Source organism: Salvia splendens, chromosome 9, assembly GCF_004379255.2.
Source record: "Salvia splendens isolate huo1 chromosome 9, SspV2, whole genome shotgun sequence".
NCBI classification, from domain to species: domain Eukaryota; kingdom Viridiplantae; phylum Streptophyta; class Magnoliopsida; order Lamiales; family Lamiaceae; genus Salvia; species Salvia splendens.
Window position 1 is genome coordinate 1,313,520 of NC_056040.1, and position 20,930 is coordinate 1,334,449.

Sequence of the window (20,930 nt, forward strand, 5' to 3'; positions counted from 1 at the left end):
GGACGTCCGCACGTCTGTCACAACGGAATTCCGCGTAACGCCGCGGAACTGCGGTGTCCTCGGCTGAATTCCGTATCCGTGCATACCATGCACAATGGCGGACGTCCGCCGCGGAATTCTGGCACGCCGGGACGGGCGCCATTGCTTATGCTCTTATAATTAATTTTTATTTGTTTGTTTTCTAAAACAATCATTTTGGTTAATTATTTGGAAATTAGGATTATAGTTGTAAGTTATAACACCCCTTATTCGGATTACCGACACTAAAAAGTAATTTTGAGTATTTGGATTTTTTTCAAGCAAAAGAGTAATTTTGTACTTGAATTTTTGAACTTTTTAATTTTCATAAATCAATTTTGAAGCTTTCGGTCAAACTTGTGCAATATCTTCACCGACGATTCAAGGGTTGTATAAATATAGATTACATTAACTTCAATTGTCCTAAATTCTAATTGTAATTCCTACATTTTTGTCAAACTTTACTTATTAGTAATTTTCTATTTTTTGGGCATTGCAATAATTTTCTACTCTTGCAATTAATGTCGACAGAATTTACTGTATTTATAATCGTTTGGTTTAAAATAATAAAATTGATGTGGAATGAATAAAATAAGATATAAACTTATTTAAATGAAACAAAAGCTCGTTGTTTGTTCAGGATGACTCGAACATCTGATCTATTAGTTAAAGGGGAAATTGCCTAACTAACGAAGCTATGTTTTGTTGTCGTAAGAAGTCCATTTATTTAATTTTTCAGAGCTATTTCATAAATTAGAAATTAAAATCCAAAATAACTTTTCTACGAAAATCATTCCAATTGTAGTTCATTTGACTATTCAACAAAATGTATTATAGTTTGATTTCTGAATTCGTAATTTGTAAGCAAACCATTGTCGAAAAAAGGCAATCAATTTTGTTAAGAAGGAACCACTATTTTTGTGCATCAAATTTTTTATAACTAAGACAAGATGCTCAAATCATGCAAACATAGGAGAACAAGAATTACCCGACTAATCAAGGAAATAGAGGAGGACATGAATTATATACACTTTCCAACTTTCCCCAGACTCCCGGCGTGGGATGAATTTGTATTCAACAAATCAATTTCGTTGATAAAGTACAAATTATATATATATTGATCTTTGCAACTGTGTAAATACAACCATCCAAATTACAAACTATGCAAAACTCATCAATGAAAATAATAGGACGAATTTTTATTTAAGGTATTATAATAGTACTAACTAACACACTCTTATTCAGTATTAATCAGCTTCATCTCCTCCCAAAAACTGCTGATTTCTGATGCCTCATTTCTTCAGAGTCAGCAAAATATATTCAGCATATAGATCACTGCACAAGTCATAAAAAAAAAGAGTTATAGAAACCATGTTCTTTTTTTTTTTTGCAAAATAAAAAAAATTACTATGTTTTTGGAATTTTAAGTGAAATGTAAACAAAGAGGGTAAATTGTGGAAAAAATATAAATTTTGGTGTGTGACTCAACTTAAAAAATCAAGCAGAAAAATGATTTCTTTGCAACTATATCACAAATACTTTTTTCCTGAAATTATATATTCGTAAAATCATACGTTGACGTCACATCCAATGAGCATCTGTTCACACAACAAACGGCATCCTTTGGTTGAAAAACATCAGCAATCACGAGACAGACCAGAATTCAACCAGTTTTCACGCCGTTCCGACAATCTACTCTAAAAATGCATTCATGCATTGACTCACATAGATTGTTGAATTGTTTCCAGCGCAGCCGCCGGAGGCAAGAAGTCGTTCACTGCCACCTCTTTATTTTCATTCTTTTTATCTACACACAAACACAGTAATTACACACACACATATTCAATTAGAGGGGTTACATAATAGTAATTGAAATTAATCAAACGTAACAATGAATTAAAATAATTACAATCTTCGAAAAATCGTCGAATTTCCATGAGTCGATGAGGAGCAAGTTGTTTGATGTCAGTGTAGTGTTTGTACTCTGGATCATCGGCACATACTGCTATCAGCTTATCATCTTTCTCCCCCTGTTTTTTTTTTGGTTTTATCCGGTTAGTTAATTAATCGACGTGATTATAATAACTTGGTTATATTTGAATTAGGACGGATGCACCGGATATACCTGGTCGACCATGGGCATCAGCCCGATAGGCCTGCACCTCAACATACTGCCCGGAAGGACGGGCTCCTGTTTCATAATAGGGTATGACACGGATTTTAATGAAGGTGATATAGTGAAAATAATATATTATGTGTATAGTTTATAAATGAAAATCGACAAATTTTAAGAAACGAAGAAATAGATGGAAACATTCATAATGTTGGTACCTGCATAAGGACCAAGACATCAATGGGATCATTGTCTTCGCATAGTGTGCGTGGGATGAAACCGTAGTTGTGGGGATATACCACCGACGAGTATAGAACACGATCAACCTGAACAAGTTTTAAAACAACCATACGAATAAAGCTATATACTTGTCATAAAAGAGTATTTTCTGTAAATTTTACTCAAAAATGATAAATTAACGATATTATTTAATCCTCAATTATTTATACTATCATCACTTACTGATTCCAATGAAGGATATAATTGTTAGTATAAGAATAATCATATACTTGTAATATAAATTACATGTTTTACCATACCACTTATAAATGAAGGCTTTTTATTTGAATTGAAATTATAGCGTTATGGTCGAATAACATCACTCCAATAAAAATTAGTGAATTACTATAGTTTTGATGAAATCAATTACTATAAATTAGTGAATTGTTATTTTGATAAAAGCAATGGTTATGTCAAAATCCAAAAGATAGCCAAAGAGTATAACAAGTGACCAACCTTTATGAGGCCAGTTTTCTTGTCAAGTTCATATTTGACTTTACTTCCTTTTGTTATCTCCACAACCTGTCAAAAACTCATACTCTTTAATATTGATTAATCACCTTTCTCCTAATTACCTAAAAATTAGAAAGTAATGATGGGAAAAAATTAGTTAATCAAGTATATTGATCCAAACTGCGAACATAATTTTGAGAGATGGATCCATTGAACGAAAATAACTCGCACCCCTGAAAGTGAATGAAACGAGACCGAGAAGAGTTTATTTTTTACTTTGATGAGATAAAAACATCGTTTCGCATTTTTTTCTAAAAAGCATGCGTATAGGTGGCAAAATTGTAATTTCACATCGTTTTTTCTCTGGCAACCCTAAAGGAAAATTAGACCCTCGTGACATAACATACACAATTGAGAATGTGAGGCGCTTCAGCTCCTGCAGTGAAACAAAAACACGATGAATTGAAAATGGCGTGATGTAATTAACTAATTTAATTAACATAATCAAATTGAGATTAATGAATTTACCAACTTCAATGTCATGCCAAAGATGTGCAATGACTGATCTCTTGGACAAGGACGACAAGATTCTCTTGTTCAGCTTTGGAGATTCCGATTTTGATCCTTCTGGTGTGCTCATTTTCAATCAATCTGCAAAAAAAAAAAAGAGAGAATTAACTTTGATTTCATTCATTAATATGCTTTGAATCAAGAAAAAGCATTACTACTTTTTTATTAGTAGATTGAAACTGCCCAAGAATGTTAATGGCAATTAATGAAACGTATTAGCATAATATATAGTTAGTACGGTAACACATGTAAATCGATCCATGTAAAAAGGTAGTACTATAAATTATTGTATAACTATGAAATATGTATAATTCAGACACTTGGTGATCCATACATATCGGTATTCAGTTTGATTTGTTTATAATAGAATTGGAAATGTTGTAAGAACTGAGATCAAAAGGTGCAATATAATTAATTTGTTTTTTTTGGTTGATTACTTAATAGATTTAGGAAGCTTGGTAGGAAAAATTATGACGCAAATGAAATGGTTTATAAATAAGTAGTAGTGACCAACAAAGCGGGCATCAATTGATATGGTTCGGTCAGGTTCGATTTGGGACGACATGTGGATAGAGTCGGACGACATGATATATGAACGAGGCTATCCGGCTACCTCCGGCCACGTAGCCCTTGGTGATATGCAGTAGGGATTTAGAGGGGTGGGAGGGGCTTCGACCACGAATAGGGGGCTAATTTTCCCTTAGGGTCGGCCGGAAATGCCATGGTCAGGCATAAGAAGTAGAGTTAACCATGTCTTTTTGTATTTTAAACTTCGAATTATAATTTTACTACTTATTGAAGTAAAAAATCTTTCTTCGATTGGTGCAAAATGATTGCACCCAATGGTTCAACCCCAAAGTTAAGTTCTGGATCCGCCATTAGTGCAAAACGATCTACCACGTGTGATATGCATCAGCTCCCTCGCAACATACACCATCCCGAGAGCATCCCCATCCATGCTCTTTGGCAAGAGCATGGAAGTGGGCCCGGACCCACTTTTATTCATTTTTTACTCCTCGCTCTTCCCCAAGAGCACAACATCCACATCCATGCTCTTCCGCAAGGACATGCTCAAGGGTCCCACCATTCTATTATTCAATTCAAATAAAAACATTTTCACAATATTAAAATGCATTAAAAATACACAGAATACTATTACAAATTACTAAAAAATTAAAATTTACATAATTAAAATCATAAAAATTAAAAATTATATAATTAAAGTCCTAAAAATTAAAATTACATAATTAAAATCCTAAAAATTGAAAATTACATAATTTAAATCCTAAAAATAAAAAAATTACATAATTAAATTCATAAAATTAAAAAAACCTACTACTCGTGGCCGAATTTCGCCCAAATGTGTTTAATAAGGTCTTCTTGTAGCTCAATGTGGGTTCTGGTATCGCACATTGTGTGTCTTGTTTCGATCCCCTCGTGCACCTCCAAGCATTCGGGCAATTCTTCCACTTTCAATGCATGCAGTCAATGCTGCCAAGCATACCGGGAAAACCGTGGACTGTTTTGTGAAGATGAAGCAACCGTTGACAATCTTCGCTGATGGGTGCCCGAAGGAATTCCTCACCGAAAGCAGAACGAACGCCGTCGCAAATATTTTTGAGGCATAGGATTCCAGTTGACTCACCCACATGCAAATACTCGTCGAAGATGTCAGCCGTTTGCCCAATAGCAAGTTGTCGGAGGGCACAAGTACACTTCTGCAACGCCGAGAGACTTTGCCGACCGGTTGCGTCTCTACGTGATTGAAAGTATTCAACACGAGCGGACAATGTGTTTGACAATACGCATAAACAACCGTTTTGACATGCGAAAACGGCGCCGAAAGTAATCTTTCGGAAACCGCGGCTGGTCGGAAAAATAGTCGGCAACGAGCCTTTCGTGGGCTCCCTCACGGTCATGAGGGATGTAGCGGCGAATTGATCTAGTTGGTCGAGGAGGAGGGGCGAGAGTAGCGGCGGCGACATAGGCTTCATAGACGACACGATATTGTTCATAGTATTCTTGTTCTTTGCGCTCCGCTTCCGCAATGATATCGGTGAAATCCATTTTTGAATTTTTAGAGAGGGTTTGAGTGAGAGAGAAAGATGTAGATGAGTTGTATGAAAAAATATGAATGAGAGATAATTTGATGTGAAAAATGGATGATAATGTGTGTATTTATAGATGATTTTGGGATTAATTTTTTTAAAAAAAAATTAAAAAATTTCAAAAAACGGCTATATTTTTGGAAATCCGAAAATATATTTTTTAAAATTTTTGGTATTATTTTTTATTAAAAAAAAAAGAAAATCCAACGCTAATCCGTTGACGAATAGAAACGCGCCACGCCGCCTGCTAAGCGGCACAGACGTGCTCGATGCATCGAGCAGCGCCGTGCCAGCGGCAAGAGCACAACGACGGACACGGTGTTGCTGCGCCAGCAGCACGGACGCCGTCCGTCCCAGAGAGAACCGATGCGAATGCTCTAAAGAGCAAACATCACTCCACGAGGTCCATGACCATCTGAATCTGCTCGTGCCCAGACGACTGCAACTCGTGGTAGTAGATGCTTCCACGTCGGTGTAAAGAAAGAAATGAAACCATGTATAAATTTCATGCTCAGTTCCTCCTATCAACAATTAGTTCTAGGTTATAACCTTATGGATTTCTATCAATCATATACTTATGTTTAATAATTACATTGTATTTTCTTTTCATTACTCCATTATACTGTGCACAAAAAACATTTATACCATTACATAATAAATAAGGATTACACTATTCTTGCAAGTAAACACAGGAAATTGTTAAGAAGCAAAGTAGAAAAGTGTGACTGAGGAATATATATGTCCATCAAAGGAAGTTATTTGAATTACATTTGCTTAGTCTCCTAGACACAACAACAACTACACCAAATGTACCGATACGACGTAGTTCTTTCAATCAATACATTAAACTCGACACATAACACAGAACGAAGCGAAAATAATGCAATACCAAAGACGGCGCAGCAGCTTTACACGTATAATCCTCAACATCAAGTAGAAGCCTCTCCTTCCACGCGCAATCTCTTGGGGCATTTCTCTTCATCATGGCCGTTTCCCGACACACCACACTCTTTCGCCTCCACTGAACACCTCTTGTAAGGTTTGAATCCAGTTCTGCGCGCTGATAGCTTACACTGTCCCAGTCCGGTGTACAGGCCTTCTTTTTCCTTGTTCTCGCCAATCACAGATGCGCCATCTTCCTCGCCTTTCTTCTGGGAAAAGGAACCCCATGCCGTACCATTTAGGTCTAACTGGAGTCCCTTTTCGGCTTTCTCATTTTCTCTGAGGCAGTTGATGTTGCCCTTATTTGCGTGACGTGGTGAAAAGCTCTGGGGCAGTACTTGTCTAGAGAAGAGTTTTTGAAACGCCAGCCGGCCCTGCATTGACGGAAAATAAAGGTATGAATGCTGGCATGCTATGTTTTCAAAAGGACAGAATGCTTTATTACCTCATCCGATACTTCCTTCCAGGAGTCACTGACGTTAATTGTGCTTCTACAACGTCGATTAAATGGATCACAAAAAGGATTCATTGCAGCTTCTATATCATCCTGCTTCTCTTGTTCCTCTGTCTGTTTTTCCTCTTCCCCTTCTGCATGCTTTTCCGTAGGATCAGCTTCTACTTCACTGCTGGAGGGAGTGTTCGATCCACATGAAGAACGGTCTGCTGGCTTTTTGCTCTTGGACTTGTCTACATCTTTCAGCTCACCTGTAGCCTCGACCTTTTCTGTTCCAGAAGTGGCTAAGCCAACATTCAGTTTCACACCTTCATTTTCTTCAGAATCTGAAGATGATAATGTTGGCAACTTTGAAACTGATTGCTTTTTGTGAAGAGCCTCGGAGCATTCTGGTTCGAGTTGTTGACCACCTAAGGCAGGATCAGGACTGCTCACTCTTTTTTCACTGTTTACAGCTTGATCTTGGCTGCAAGCCATTGGAGCTGCCGATGCTGATGCAGGAGAAGATGTAAAGCCAGGATGATACGGAGCACATAAAGGAAGTAGGCCATGAGCTGCCCACCATGCAGTTGCCGCTGCTGTGGTAGCTGCAGCAAGTGCAGCCAAACTAGGAGTCGAAGTTACAGGCCTTGTTTGAAACGCCGCAGCTGAGGCTGTAGATGGTTTAACTGAAGCTTCTGGATTCAGAGAAGGCCACGAAGTTGCTGCAAAGGTAGCTGCAGCATAGACTAAAGGATTTTGCGATAAAGCAGATACAATAAGACTGGAAAATGTGGTTGATAAATGCAGAAATGACTGGTAATCATCTTGACTTTGGATAGGAGCGAAGACTGGATGATAACTGGGGAATGACTGGTGAACCGAAGATTTTGATGCACTATCATAATGCTCAGAAATACCAGAAGCAGCTGGATTCGTGAAATGATTTTCAGGAGCAGGGACCCCGCCCATTTGACAAAATGCAGAATCTGCATACGATGTATCCTGGGAGATATCGAATGCCCTCATTCCTAAGCTCCCATCCAGAATGTGCACAGGGACATGGCGAGGATAATTTTGTGTGGCCGGGGCATCAGTAGTTCCCACTGTATCATCATTTTCAGACTGCTTCAGCTCATCATTTGAAATCTTGAAAGCGAGCTTATCCTGAAGAGGCTGGTCATTAACAGACTTCTCAATCTGAAGTCCTTTGGCTTCGGTAGTGACCTGGGATGCAGCTGTTTCATCCTGATCCATTGCTTCTCCCGAAAGTGGGATATATTGTCTAAAAGTACATGAGTTTTTAGGAGCATCAGATACAGATGCAATTTTGTTTGCTGAAGATGGAAATTCACAGGGAGCTGTCTTGAGAGTGAAAGCCTCAAAGCAATCATCCTTGTCATAGTATTCTTTACTGTTTCCAATTTTCTCATCGTCGGAAGGTTTCTGGTAGAACATACCGTGACAGGGAAAAAAGAACATGTTTATTCCAAGTGAACTAACAAACAAAAAACTAAACTGAATATCAGAGTACTTTCTTGCCAAGACAAGTGTAAACAAATACAACTATAGCAGGGAAATTGTATACATTATTCATATATGAAATTTAGCACTGCTAACATAAAGAAAAGCTTATACCTCAAGTTCCACGGTTACTTTACTCTGACATGAGGAAGAAACTGGGTTTGATATTTTCCCATCATTCACCCCCACTTGGGAAGCAGAAGTTCCCGCACTTGTCTTCCTTGGATAAGGATTATTCGGTTTTCTTTTAGGCCGTGGTGGAGGGATTTTGATGTCAAGAGATTTCCCAATTGGAACTCCTTTAACAATGGCCTCCTTTTCCAACTGGATTACAGAAAATAAATTAAGCATCACAACACAGGTGGAACAAAATTATCCCAAGGTACAAAATGTAGCATACGATAAACTATCAATCAACTAAGTATTTAAGATGTATATGCCACAAGATCAATGAGAAATACACCATCCTGAATGCACCTTTTGACAACCCAAAAGATGTCAGAATATCCAATTCAGTATCTTAGTAGATACCAACTGGTGCTTGGCCTCTTCATAACAGCAAACCACAAATTTCAGCCTAATATATAAGATAAAATCATTTGTACTCCCTGCTCTTAGTGAGCTAAAGTAAATATATAATGCATTATGGGCCTCAAATATAAACTCATCAAAGAATAATTCACAGCCAAAAAAAGGGCTGGCTCAACCCAACCGAGCCAGCCTGAACCCATTTCATGCTGGATTTGTCTGACCATAATCCGCATTTTCTCTGTTTATAAGGGCCAGCCTTGGGGTTTGGCGGGATTGTGACGTCCTTACAAGCAATCATCTATTTTCTTTTTGTAATTAATCATTTCCATCATTCAGTTTAGAGTCATTTCCTCCTTATCGGTCTTCCCATATTGAAAATCACTTTTTGATGATGAAAAACATCCTGGGCTAAATTTGTCAAAAGTATTATTGGACTTGAATAATGTATTGATGATTTGTTTGGCTAAAGCCGTAACAAAGTCAAATTATCATGTCAAACCAGCATCCAGTGTATATATATGAATTTTTTAAAGTAGTTTGAGGAACAGAAGAATAAAGTTTTTTTCCTTAATTATCCTTCTTGACTCCTCATATCCTCTACTTCTTCATCCTTAGAAGCTTGCACTTGCTTGAAAAATGCTACAGTATTTTATTTGGTCCAATATAAATGTTTTTGGGGGATCATAAACGGAAATAGTTTTAAATAATTTCACTTAATTAAAAAACTCTTTTTTGTCCACTAGCTTGCCCCCCTTATACGTAGTTCGTATACTGAGTGTAACTTTTCCTGAGCTCAAGATGAAAACAAGCAAGAAAATAGCTCATTGGAAGCTAGAAGCATCAGTAGTAAAATTTTGTGATGTTTCCTACACAAAATCAAAGAACAAGGACACTACTTAAAATGATACTATATACTTAGCCCAAAATTCATGTAACATGTTCCTCCGGAAGCAGAATTTCAAATTATGTCACTCCAAAGGAATCAGAAGATAATATCACAGGCACACTGCCAATTGTGTGAGTCTTAATAAGAAATAACATGTAACATATCAGTTCCACTCACCTAATTTCGAGCATGAGATCTAATCCTAGCAAAGGGCAGTTTTATGTATCACAAACAAGACAGAAAAAGAAGGCAATAGAATTGACCTTTGTAAAAAACTTCTGTGCATGACTTCTTATCTGCACAGCAGTCTTGGTTCCTATATGTTCTGTGCCAACACCAGATACAAAACAGAAGGAAGAGCAGGGACAACTCCATAATCAAAAGAAAGTACACCCAAGAAACAGAAATCTCATAAAAGGAACAATCACAAATACATCTTAATAACAGGTATAAATAATGATGTGCACATGATTACACAAGGAAGCATATAATCAACCTGATCCAATTTCCAGGCATAGATTTAGTTAGGTTCCAGTCACAGATAAAAAAAATAAAACAAGCAATATAATAGAGACCTTCTATTCGCTGCCAAGCACGCCCATAGAGCTTGAGAGCTTCTAGAAACCTATTATGCTCCTCTTCAGTCCATCGCTCGCGCTGCTTAGTAATTGTGTAAGGTTTCCTTGTCTGCAACGAAGAATAAATACTAACGGTTCTAGAAAACACATGTGATAACTAACTAGGTAGCCGTTTACAATTCCATTGAAATATAACGAGTTAAACAAGACCTTAACGATAACGTCTTCACCCGATGAATAAGGGTCCATCTTAACACGAAACCAAGATAGGTTTCATATAAAGACGGTGCTTTCGTCCATCACTTCCAGTAACAGTACCAAAAAACTTGGCCGTGGTGGTGCTGATGGTGTTATTGTACAGGATTTGATAAAGTAACACTAGTACTGCAAAAGAAAATAGCTTGTAACAGAAACACTTGCACCAAATACACTCAAACGAAACCTTCCTCAGTTTCCAATCATCAACTCTTCCTAAGCATTACTTTTTCTCTCAGTTCAAATACTCAGGATTGGAAACAAACAGATACCTAATAAAACTAAACAAGCTTTGGATTCAATTCAACTAAGCTGGTAGTCAGAGAAGCAGGATTATAAGTGGAAACACAGATAGCGAAATAGAGCAAGGAAAGAGAAACGCATCTCCGAATCCGAAATACAGTAAAATAAGCAGTAAGTAACTCCTTATCCAGAAACCTCACCAAAACGAACCGCATGTTGCCTTAACCTTCGCATCCACCAAAAAACAGAAACGGTTCAACGATTCAATCAGTAGGCACGAGTATACTCGGAGACTCAGCGAGTCATCAATCAACATTGGCAGCAAAACAAATCAATCAAATAGAAAACAAAAATTGAGCTAATTGCGAGCTCGAGAAGTACCTTCGGGGATAGCCATGGCGTCACAACAGCTCAGAACCTCCGATCTCCATCTGATCGTGCATGAAGGTATTGAAATCTCCACCGACGCCGTCCCCGAGCTCAATAAGGTGATTCGAAAAGGCAATTAACCGCTGCAACCTGCTAATTAACGAGAGCAGCTCCAATGGAGAAAGCAAGTGGGGAAGAGAGGGGAAAGCAGAGAGAGAAAGAGAGAGAAAATTGTGTGGTTTTGTTTTTTTATTTTTGATATGAGGAAAATTGTGAGCCACGAGAAAATACAGAGTAGATTTAATTATTAAAAAATGAAATAAATTGGGGGTTTTATTTGAGGCTGGAAGAGAACCAACAGTGGAGCTAGGGCAGGAGAGGGTGCCAGGTGGCGAAAAGTTAGTGGGTGATGAGTCTCCTCCTGAAGTCCCTGGGCCCACCTTGCGCTTTTATTTGTTTTCTTTTTATTAGAATATGCAGAGAAAGAGAGAGAGCCACAAACTCGCGGTCGAGCGCTGAGTCGGCCGACTCGCCCCGAGTTCGACTCGTCTTCCGAGACAGGGTGGGACCCATCGCGCCTACGTGGCCATCCTTTTCCTTATCTAGAAGTGCCTACACAAGGGCCACAGCACTCCACTGGCGTTAGTAATTTTGCAATAAATAGGAGTAACATTTTTTTCATCATTCATTGCACCATCCATAACATTGACGGCCCTTACACTCTAACCCGACATCATGTGAGGGGGTTAAATCATGGTACGCAGTAGCCCGTTAAGAGGGAAGCCTTAATTACTGATTGTCAGAAGCTCATCTCTCAATGCCTCACACTTGTGCCGCCTCATACCCTGAGAGATGGAATTTGCAGCAAGATCTGCCCCTCCGTTGCCAACTGCGCTACGCCCCTTCGGGCATCATTCATTTTATTCATAAAAAGATTACTTCTACACTTCTTTTTATTTCAAGGAGAGTGTGAATTTTATTCATAAAAATAATTTGTTGTGAGTACGGTGTTGTTAGTGATAATAATTCAAGAAATTGTGGGATGTAAACAATACATAATTTAATCTGTTTTACGATAAACACTCTACCTCCATAATCTACTTTATATTTGATAGGTTGTTGATGTCAACTGACAAGAGTCTAAAATTTTCTTGATAGTAAATTAACTACTTGTGATCAATTATCTCACAATGACCATTTAATCGCCTTATTTGCTTCTTTCCATCAACTCTTGACCACTACTTTATGAGTAAAGAGTAAGATTAAACCATCATAGGCCAAGTCGCTAGATTACATAAATAGTTAATTGAGCTATTCCACCATTATTATTTGTTTTCAATTGAAGTATTGATACATTACAATGTTTAAAAAATTCAATTTGTCTTCTAAACTTTCAATTCTTTATTTTACAATTTATTCGAATTTATGTTCAAAATTTAATTAATATACAGAACAATCAAAATGTATTTTACAATTTATAATCAAGGAAAGCGGAAATGGGCCTAGGCCCAATATACAGAGTAATCAATATGGACTTAAGACCAATATGCACCAATAAATGAGACAGTACTTAGCCCCTGTAAAATCTAACACTCGAGATAGTAACAACATTTTGTTCGATTCGATTATTCGAATTATTACACTTGTGACAATTAAAAATACAAAACATTACAAAAATGGAAAAATCAAAGGTAGACTTTGCACGGCGGCGATCCAAGAAGCGTGAGTTTTCCGACGAAGCCATTCTTCAAACTGATCAACAAATCACAAGCGATAGAAACGCCGCGGCGCCGGCTCCGGAGCGCCCCGGCCTTGTACCGCATCTTCCCGGCCATCACCAGCCTCAGCTCGACCACGCCGTACGCCTCGTCCATCGCCAGCGCGTTCGACAGCTCCGCCTCCACCGGCACCGCGGCGCCGCCCAGAAGCGGCGTCAGCGCCACCGTGCTCCACCGCTCCTGCAAGAGCGGCGGCAGCGAGGCGGCGGGGGTGATGCCGCGGCCGCGGTAGGAGACGTAGGCGGAGAGGGAGTCGTAGAGGATGGCGGCGCGGCGGCTGGGGTTGGTGGCGGCGACGGTGAACTGGGCGGTGGCGGTGACGAAGGGGGGGAGGAGGTGTTGAGCTGGTAGGCGGCGGCGCTGAGGACGCGGAATTTGGGGCGGTGGGGGCGGTAGATTAGGTAGAGGGCGAGGGCGGCGGAGCCGAGGAGGAGGAGGATGGCGGCGACGCAGAGGGCGGTCTTTGGGGGGGTGGCCGCCGCGGTGGCGGGGTTGTTCCTTGTGGTGGGGATTTTCGTCTGGGGCGGCGGCGGCCATTTTGGCGGTGGGGTGGCCGTGGGGTGGTGGTGGTTCTTCGGCCATGATTTCAAGAGAGAGAGGGAGAAGGTTTTAGTGAGACGAGTGGAATGTATATTGTCGAATTTGTTAAATATATGTGTGTATAATCAAGAATATAATTGTATAGTGTAGTACTACTACACATATTTACATAGTGGATAGTGGATCAATAATAGTTAGAGTGTGATGACTTGAATTTCTGATTTATTCATACAAATGAATAAATCGAATTTCTGATTTGTTGATTAGAGGGAGGACGTTTTAGCAACTGAATTGCGTTTTATTGTGAGTCACTCACATGGTCTCTACCTTGATCAAGGCATGTATATATGTTAATATGTGCTAGGGGATTTTAATGTGTTTTCGTGGAAAAAATTCACATTTTCGTGTGCAATAGCCTACAAGTTATATATAAGATTAATGTGCTTTCATGGAAGAAATTTGTGTAGTCGTGTGCAATAGCCTACAAATCATATAAGATTAATATGTTTTCATCTGCAATATAGCCTGCAAATTGTATAAAATTAATGTGTTTTCGTGGGACAAGTTGGTGAAGTATTTTCGTGTGCAATAGTCTGCAAATTGTAATATATGATTAATTTATTTTTGTGGGAGAAATTTGCGTTTTCGTGTGCAATAGTCTGCAAATTATACGTGGTAAAATCGAATTTATAAAACTGTTGTGAAATTCAAACTTGATACCTTTAACGAGATGCAATACTCGTTTAAATAAAACTAATTAAAGTATATGAATGATTATAATTTAAATGTAGTGTTAGTAACAATTAGAAAATGAGACTGTCTCGCACGGTGAGCCAAGTCATTTTGCGCAAGAAGATAACTTTGGAGCCGGTGGCGACGACAGTGGGTGAGGAAGGGGATATGGCGACGCCACGCCGGTGGAGACGGCAGTGGATTCGTTGAGGAGTCGGCCGCGAGGGTGGAAAAATATTAGTATTGTGTTTTTGTGGGACAAACTCATGTTTTCACGTGCAAATTTTATGTAAGATTTAAACATGATAAATTCAAATTTAAAATGTTCATGAAATTCTAACCGGATATTCTTAACAAAAATATGGATATCATATTCTTTCTATCTTCTAAAAAGCCTAATAGAATAAGAGGCACAAGTAAAAGTTGATTATTTCTAAATGGGCCTAACTTTAAAACTAAGTAGTCGATGTAAATCCAAACAAAATCGTTTCTTTGTATTTGGGCTTTGCATAAAACTATCCAACCAGATATATCACCACATGCCATTCATAACAATATTTATCTATTCTTATCACTATTTATAGGTCTAATATATATATATTTTATAATTATTTTTTTATAATGAAAATGAAACCAATATCATGAATTCTAGAGAATAAAAAGAAAAGTGAGCAAGCATATTGGCTGCGAGTAACGCGAAATAGACAACCTCTCTCTTTTTGAAGGCTACATGCCCGACGACTCACCTTTCTATCTCTCTTTCCGTTGTTTTGTGGGTATATAATAAGAATTAGAAAAATGAGATTTAGTAGTAGATAATAAAATACAAGAGCAAAAAGGAAAATAGGAAAGATAATAATATATGAGAAATAATAAAAGTTAATTTTAGTTAAAAGACGAAATGCAATACTCCTTATCTTGAAATGTTCCAAAAAAGAATCCACAATATATCAACAAAACAGATAGAAGGATTTCATACCATATCCGAAAAAAAAACATTGTGTGCACCCATCAATTAATAAATACTCCATCCATCTCACTAAAGATGACACTTTCCTTTTCAGTTTGTCCTAATCAGAATGACTCATTACTATAAATGGAAATATTTTTATCTCTACTTTATTCTTTCTCTCTTACTTTACTCTCTTCACATAACACACAAAATAAAGTTACATAAAATCTCATGTCGTCCAAGGAAGGGATCATCTTCCTTAGGACGGAGGGGTACTATACTCACTTCATATATGAATACCAACAAATCAAATAGAAGGATTCATACCATATCAAAAAATAAAACGTTGTGTGCACCCACCAATTAATAAATACTATACTCACTTCATATATAAATACGATAAGAGACATAATATACCCCACGTGGATATCATCTTCAAGCCCAAGATCCACGCACACGCTACGCTTCTATACCAAACATTTCAACATATAAATAATTGAACCATGAAAATATAAATAAAATTTCTCAGTATAGCATCTGACGGTGATGGATAATTATATTTTTTAATGTAATTAATTAGCCAAACATATATATATTTTTTAATTACATCAACTAATAAATATGACTATATACTATGTTACAATTAATTGAATTTATATCGTGTATCCTAGCAACACAACTACACAAGAATGCTTGTGTTGTGTCGGTTGTGCCCGAGTCCACACATATTCCAACCCACACACCCTCACCAAACCACCCCACCGACATTCACCCGGCGCAGGCCTCGGGCACACGTCGAGAAAATTACGAGATGTCTTCTTAGCCACCTAACGTGATGTGTTTAGTCCATCACTAGTCTTATGTAGTAGCATTTCATTTAGAGCATCTCCAGTGGGCGGACATCCCATTAGGACATCCACTAGGACATCCCAAAAACACCTCCTGCCACGTCACTAGGACTTCCCATCCCACTGCCACGTCACTAGGACATCCCCTCCTATGTCCGCCCTTCCCACTAGGACATCCCGCAATAAAAAAATCACAATAATTTAATTACGTAAAAACGGAAATATAATTTTGACACGGAATACGGGAAAGCAAAATACGGGCAAAAATACATATTCATAAAACATAAAAAAAAACATAGTTAGAAAAAAAAGCAAAATACATAGTCATTCAAAAAAAGAAAAATACATAATCCAATGGGCCCGGCTCACTCCGCGCTGTCTTCGTCGCCCGTGCCGCCCCCGTCACCCGTGCCGTCACCGTCGCCCGTGCCGCCCCCGTCGTCCCCTCCGCTAAGCTCGGCGCCATCATCTCCAATGGGGGGCATCCCCAAATCGCGCCGACATCCATCGATGACATCCTTCAGCATCCTCTTGTACAGCGGATCGGTCGTGCTATGCCACCTATGCATGGTCCGGACCAAGCTTGTCGTTAACTGCGCGCGGGCGAGGCGGTCGATATCTTCTTGGGGAGCAGGGGCCTCCGATTCAACCTCGAACGACCCGCTACCGCTGCTGGTTCCCCTAGCCCTCCGTTGCGCAGCCTTTTGCCCAACCGGGCGACGACGACGGCGAGAGTCTGATTGCGGTAGCGGGGACACTTCATCGGCTTCCGGGAGCTCGTGCGAACCAGCACTGCTGCTGTATTCACCGGAAGCGTTGATCTTCGTCCGCTTCGCCCAGCCCGATTCGACTCCCCCACAAAACTTTGGGGAATCCTTCACCACTAGAAAGGCCTCCCACTGGTCGAATTGTTTGAATTTCAAGGCTCTGTCAGGGTACTGAGAAAAGGCACGGTTCCGGACATCCTCCTCGGACATACCGCTGCTTGCCTGGCGGAGGTTGTTTTGGTAGAGGCCAGCAAATCGACTAAGCTTAGGCCTCAACCGTTCCCACTGTTTCCGGCACTGTTCGGGAAGGCGACGCTTCGCACTAGCCGGTTTGTGTGTGTGGTAGGCTTCAGCGATCCGATGCCATAGTCTGTCAATATGCTGGTTGGCACCGACATAGGGATCCTCGACAATTGCAATCCAAGCCTTCGCAAGCGCGACGTTTTCCCACTGGCTCCAGATCGTCCTCTTTCCCGTCTCCTCATCCTCCTCCTCTGCCACCGTTCGTGAGGAAGACCCTGGGGCTTTCCCCTTGCCCTTGCCACGTCCCTTCCCCCTGCCCCCGCTCATATCATCGGGCGTCTGCCTGACTGGAGATATCCCCAACTCCTCAAAAGAGAAAGTGTCTATGCCGGTGAACTGAGTATCCGGAACATAAGTGGAAGGGGTATCAGTAGACTGCATATCCACAACCGGCCGATAGACATCGTCCGCTAGTGGTTCAGGGCCCCTGCCACCCCCTCCCACATGCATCATCCCCGGCATCATCCCCGGCATCATCCCACCCATCTGTCCCATCATATTTGGGGTCCCCCCATCCCCATCCCCGGCATCATCATATTTGGGGTCATGCCCCCCATCCCGGCTGCCCTGGGCATCATACCACCCATACCGCCCATCTGTCCCATCCAATTGTGCATATAAGGGGACATCATCCCACCCATCCCACCCATCTGTCCCATTCCCGGTACTGTTGTCGCATTTTCGCTGGCGTTTCCCTCCAGGTCGATGGGAAACGCCGGAGTCTGCGACTCGCTCGTGGCCGGGGAGTTCCTATCGTTCTCCATTAAAAGTAGAAATGAAATTTGTAGTAAAAGAAGAGAGAAACTTGTTAACAACAAGTGGTGCAAATGAAATGAAGTTCAACGAGCCGTATATATAGGGTTTAAAAAAAATAAAAAAATTTCGGACGTCCGACCCTTGCCACAGTGGCTGACGTCCGCCCGCCCGTCGCAGGGACGTCCGAGGACACCCGACGTCCTCACGGGACGTCCGTATCCGACCCCAAACACCACAATGGCGGACGTCCGGGTCGCCCGTCGCGACGTCCGACCGGATGTCCGACCGGACGTCCGCCACTGGAGATGCTCTTAGAGCAAATAACCAGAAAAGTCATGAATTTTTATCGAATTCGGGTTTGCTTAGAATTATCCCATGACGATTTTCGGTGAAATATGTATCTGATACTGCTATCAGAAAATATATGTGGATGTCGCTGTTAATGAGGTGAACAATGTCTTTTGTTCATACATAAAACGACTTTGTTTGGTTGAAAAACATAAACAATACTCATATTTTACGTAGCAACCAGATTTTGTCACCGTCCGTGGGATAGTTGCGAGCAAAGCCAAACTTCATATTTTGCTTAGTAAGATTAAAAATAAGTAAGAATAACCATGAAAGTTAGATTTGTTCGCAATTATCCCATGACAGATTTTTTTTGATGGAATTGTATCTAATACTATGATAGATCAGAATCTTATGTTGACATCGTTGTGTGAGTTAAACAATATCTTCTATTCATATAATAAAATGACGCCGTTTAGCAATACATTCACACATGCGACTGAATTTTGTCCCCGTTGAGTAGTTGCTAAGAGCATCTCTAAAGGGAGATGGTAAATGGAGAAGTAAACTCTTATAACTACCATATTTGTCTTTTTTTTAATGAAAAACCATTCCCCAAGAGAGAAGGTATTATACCTTTATATTTTACAATTCATTTTATATTATTATTTTATTTTAAAAAATAATTTACTTTTTTATATACCTTTCCCTCTGAAATGGATTAGTTTGTTTTGGAGATGCTCTAAAGTCCACTTGCACCTTCATTTATATATAGCACTTGCACATTCATTTATTTACCACTAATTAACACACCCAAACACACACACGCATAAATCCATCGATGGGAAATTGCATATTCAAAGCGTTGGGAGCGGTGGAAGACATGGCCAAAGTGGTGACGCCCGACGGCAGCGTGTTGGAGCTCTATGCTCCGATCACCGCCGAGTGCGTCACCAACGAATTCCCGGGCCACGCCATCTTCGGCAGCCCCGGCCGCACCTCTCCTCCGCTCCTCCACAGCGAGAGCCTCCGCGCTGGCCACCACTACTACCTCCTCCCCGCGCACCAAGCCAATGGCACCGCCGCCGGCCGTGCGCCGCCGTACCGGATGTCGGTGGACAAGCTGCGGCGGCTGCCGGAGGAGGCGGAGGCGCTTCCGAGCGCGGGGGTGTGGAAAGTGAGGCTGGTCATCGACACGGACCGGCTGTCGGAGATACTGTCGCAGGAGGCGCGGACGGAAGCGCTCATCGAGAGCGTCCGGACGGCGGCCAAGCCGGGGTCCCGTCCTCCTCCGCCGCCAGCTCCGAGCGGCGGAGTAGGACGAGCGCCGCGGAGTATTGGTGATGATTTTAGACTTATGTGTAGATAGTAAACTCACAAGTTGAATAGTTCTAATTTGTCCATCACAATATTGTATGATGATTTTTGTTTTAATTATAGCATGAATAGTGATTATTATTAAATTGATCAAGTGCAACAAAATTAAAGTTTGTTTTAGCGATTTAAATATTGTCTTTCATTCCAACTAGTATTGTTCGGATTAGAGAAATGGAACACGTGAAATTAGATATAATGAAGAAGGTCACTATTGTCTGATATATCAAAGATTGGCAGCGATGATATTTGAGTACCATGGGGTTTTCAAAAATTATAAGTAAAGGAAGAAGAGAAATAAGGAAAATAGATTTTGCTATAGATTTATCTTTTTATTTTGTAATTATACATAATTCCACGTATTTATGGACTAATCTTTTGATCCTATGCCATTCGCCCCTCTTTTGTTATTCAGAAAGGAAACAACAAAAGAAAATTAAAAATGAAAATTTATAATAATTTTCAGACTCATTACATTAATTAAATGACTTATCTATACAAGGAAATAAATAAATACTAACTGCCTAATCTAGATATCTTTTGGTAATATACTAGTTATATTGTGTTTTGGTGATCTTGTGTTGTAGGCGAGAGTCTCGATGCTCAAGTTGGGTGTCGTGACTGGGTCGCTCGATACCTGATCCATGCACGATGTTCGTATCACTGAGAATAAATACTAGACAAAGAATCAAAGTAAGTCATAACTCGAAGAATTGGGACAAATTATTAAATTTAATGGAGTTTACCGACCTCGTGAATCAGCGATTGAATCGATCGATCCCCAGCTACACCTGAATCATGCTTCTTTTTAATCACACTAATACAAGTCTCTAAAGTCTAAAGTTTAGTCACCACGTTACTGAATAATTTTTTTTATTGTTGTGCAATATATTGTGAATATGACCTTGGAATTATAAGGCCATCCACAACGCTGTTCCTATACCGTTCCTATCTCGTTCCTTAAACCACTATTTGAGGGCCCCACTGTACTTTTTTACTCCATTCCTTAACTAAGGAACGGAACCTGCAACCCTCCGTTTCTTATCCGTTCCTTAACCGTTCCTTAAATTACTATTCATTCAATTTCATTTTTATTTTTATTTCCAATCCAATTCAATTAAAACAAACACACTTCATTAAAATTAAAATAACATTACAACATAAAATATAAATACAACTTAAAATTCAAAAAAATAAAAAAAGACATAATTTAAAATACAATTTTATAGAGACATTCTTAAATGTTTTATGTTTCACTTTCGATGTGGGATAAAATCATTCAAGGATGTC

The 20,930-nt window shown here is 39.8% G+C and overlaps 3 protein-coding genes and 1 pseudogene across 4 annotated transcripts; 1 reads left to right on the forward strand and 3 right to left on the reverse strand.

Moving 5' to 3' along the window:
* Window positions 1–1,113: 1,113 nt before the first annotated feature.
* On the reverse strand, window positions 1,114–3,613 carry LOC121747240 (soluble inorganic pyrophosphatase 3-like). Its single transcript, XM_042141241.1, has 9 exons — window positions 3,592–3,613; window positions 3,392–3,514; window positions 3,271–3,299; window positions 2,867–2,932; window positions 2,350–2,457; window positions 2,144–2,209; window positions 1,928–2,048; window positions 1,744–1,825; window positions 1,114–1,353 (listed from the first exon to the last, which is right to left on the reverse strand). The coding sequence occupies exons 2-9, from the start codon at window positions 3,501–3,503 to the stop codon at window positions 1,311–1,313; spliced, it is 627 nt and encodes a 208-aa protein (XP_041997175.1). The 5' UTR covers window positions 3,504–3,514; window positions 3,592–3,613; the 3' UTR covers window positions 1,114–1,310.
* Window positions 3,614–6,253: 2,640 nt separating this feature from the next.
* Window positions 6,254–11,549, reverse strand: LOC121747014 (protein LATE ELONGATED HYPOCOTYL-like). Of its 2 annotated transcripts, XM_042140992.1 has the most exons (8): window positions 11,315–11,549; window positions 11,134–11,159; window positions 10,646–10,819; window positions 10,433–10,544; window positions 10,121–10,182; window positions 8,555–8,764; window positions 6,929–8,362; window positions 6,254–6,857 (listed from the first exon to the last, which is right to left on the reverse strand). In XM_042140992.1, the coding sequence occupies exons 3-8, from the start codon at window positions 10,682–10,684 to the stop codon at window positions 6,471–6,473; spliced, it is 2,244 nt and encodes a 747-aa protein (XP_041996926.1). In that variant the 5' UTR covers window positions 10,685–10,819; window positions 11,134–11,159; window positions 11,315–11,549; the 3' UTR covers window positions 6,254–6,470. The 2 variants fall into 2 exon arrangements, with proteins under 2 accessions (XP_041996926.1, XP_041996927.1); XM_042140993.1 differs by lacking the exon at window positions 11,134–11,159.
* A 1,333-nt stretch (window positions 11,550–12,882) lies between these two features.
* On the reverse strand, window positions 12,883–13,667 carry LOC121748061 (annotated as a pseudogene).
* Window positions 13,668–19,107: 5,440 nt separating this feature from the next.
* Window positions 19,108–19,635, forward strand: LOC121748062. Its single transcript, XM_042142272.1, has one exon. It carries the CDS (start codon window positions 19,108–19,110, stop codon window positions 19,633–19,635), a length of 528 nt encoding a protein of 175 aa, XP_041998206.1.
* The last annotated feature ends 1,295 nt before the right edge of the window (window positions 19,636–20,930 follow it).

Coding starts and splice junctions, on each gene's coding strand:
- LOC121747240 (XM_042141241.1), bottom strand. CDS start 3,503: ATGAGCACACCAGAAGGATCAAAATCGGAATCTCCAAAGCTGAACAAG. Junction 2,458..2,866: donor AGAAAACTGGCCTCATAAAG/GTTGGTCACTTG, acceptor AAACTTGTTCAG/GTTGATCGTGTTCTATACTC. Junction 2,049..2,143: donor TGATGCCCATGGTCGACCAG/GTATATCCGGTG, acceptor AAAAAAAAACAG/GGGGAGAAAGATGATAAGCT.
- LOC121747014 (XM_042140993.1), bottom strand. CDS start 10,684: ATGGACCCTTATTCATCGGGTGAAGACGTTATCGTTAAG. Junction 8,363..8,554: donor AAGTAACCGTGGAACTTGAG/GTATAAGCTTTT, acceptor ATGTTCTACCAG/AAACCTTCCGACGATGAGAA. Junction 6,858..6,928: donor GGAAGGAAGTATCGGATGAG/GTAATAAAGCAT, acceptor CCGTCAATGCAG/GGCCGGCTGGCGTTTCAAAA.
- LOC121748062 (XM_042142272.1), top strand. CDS start 19,108: ATGGGAAATTGCATATTCAAAGCGTTGGGAGCGGTGGAAGACATGGCC.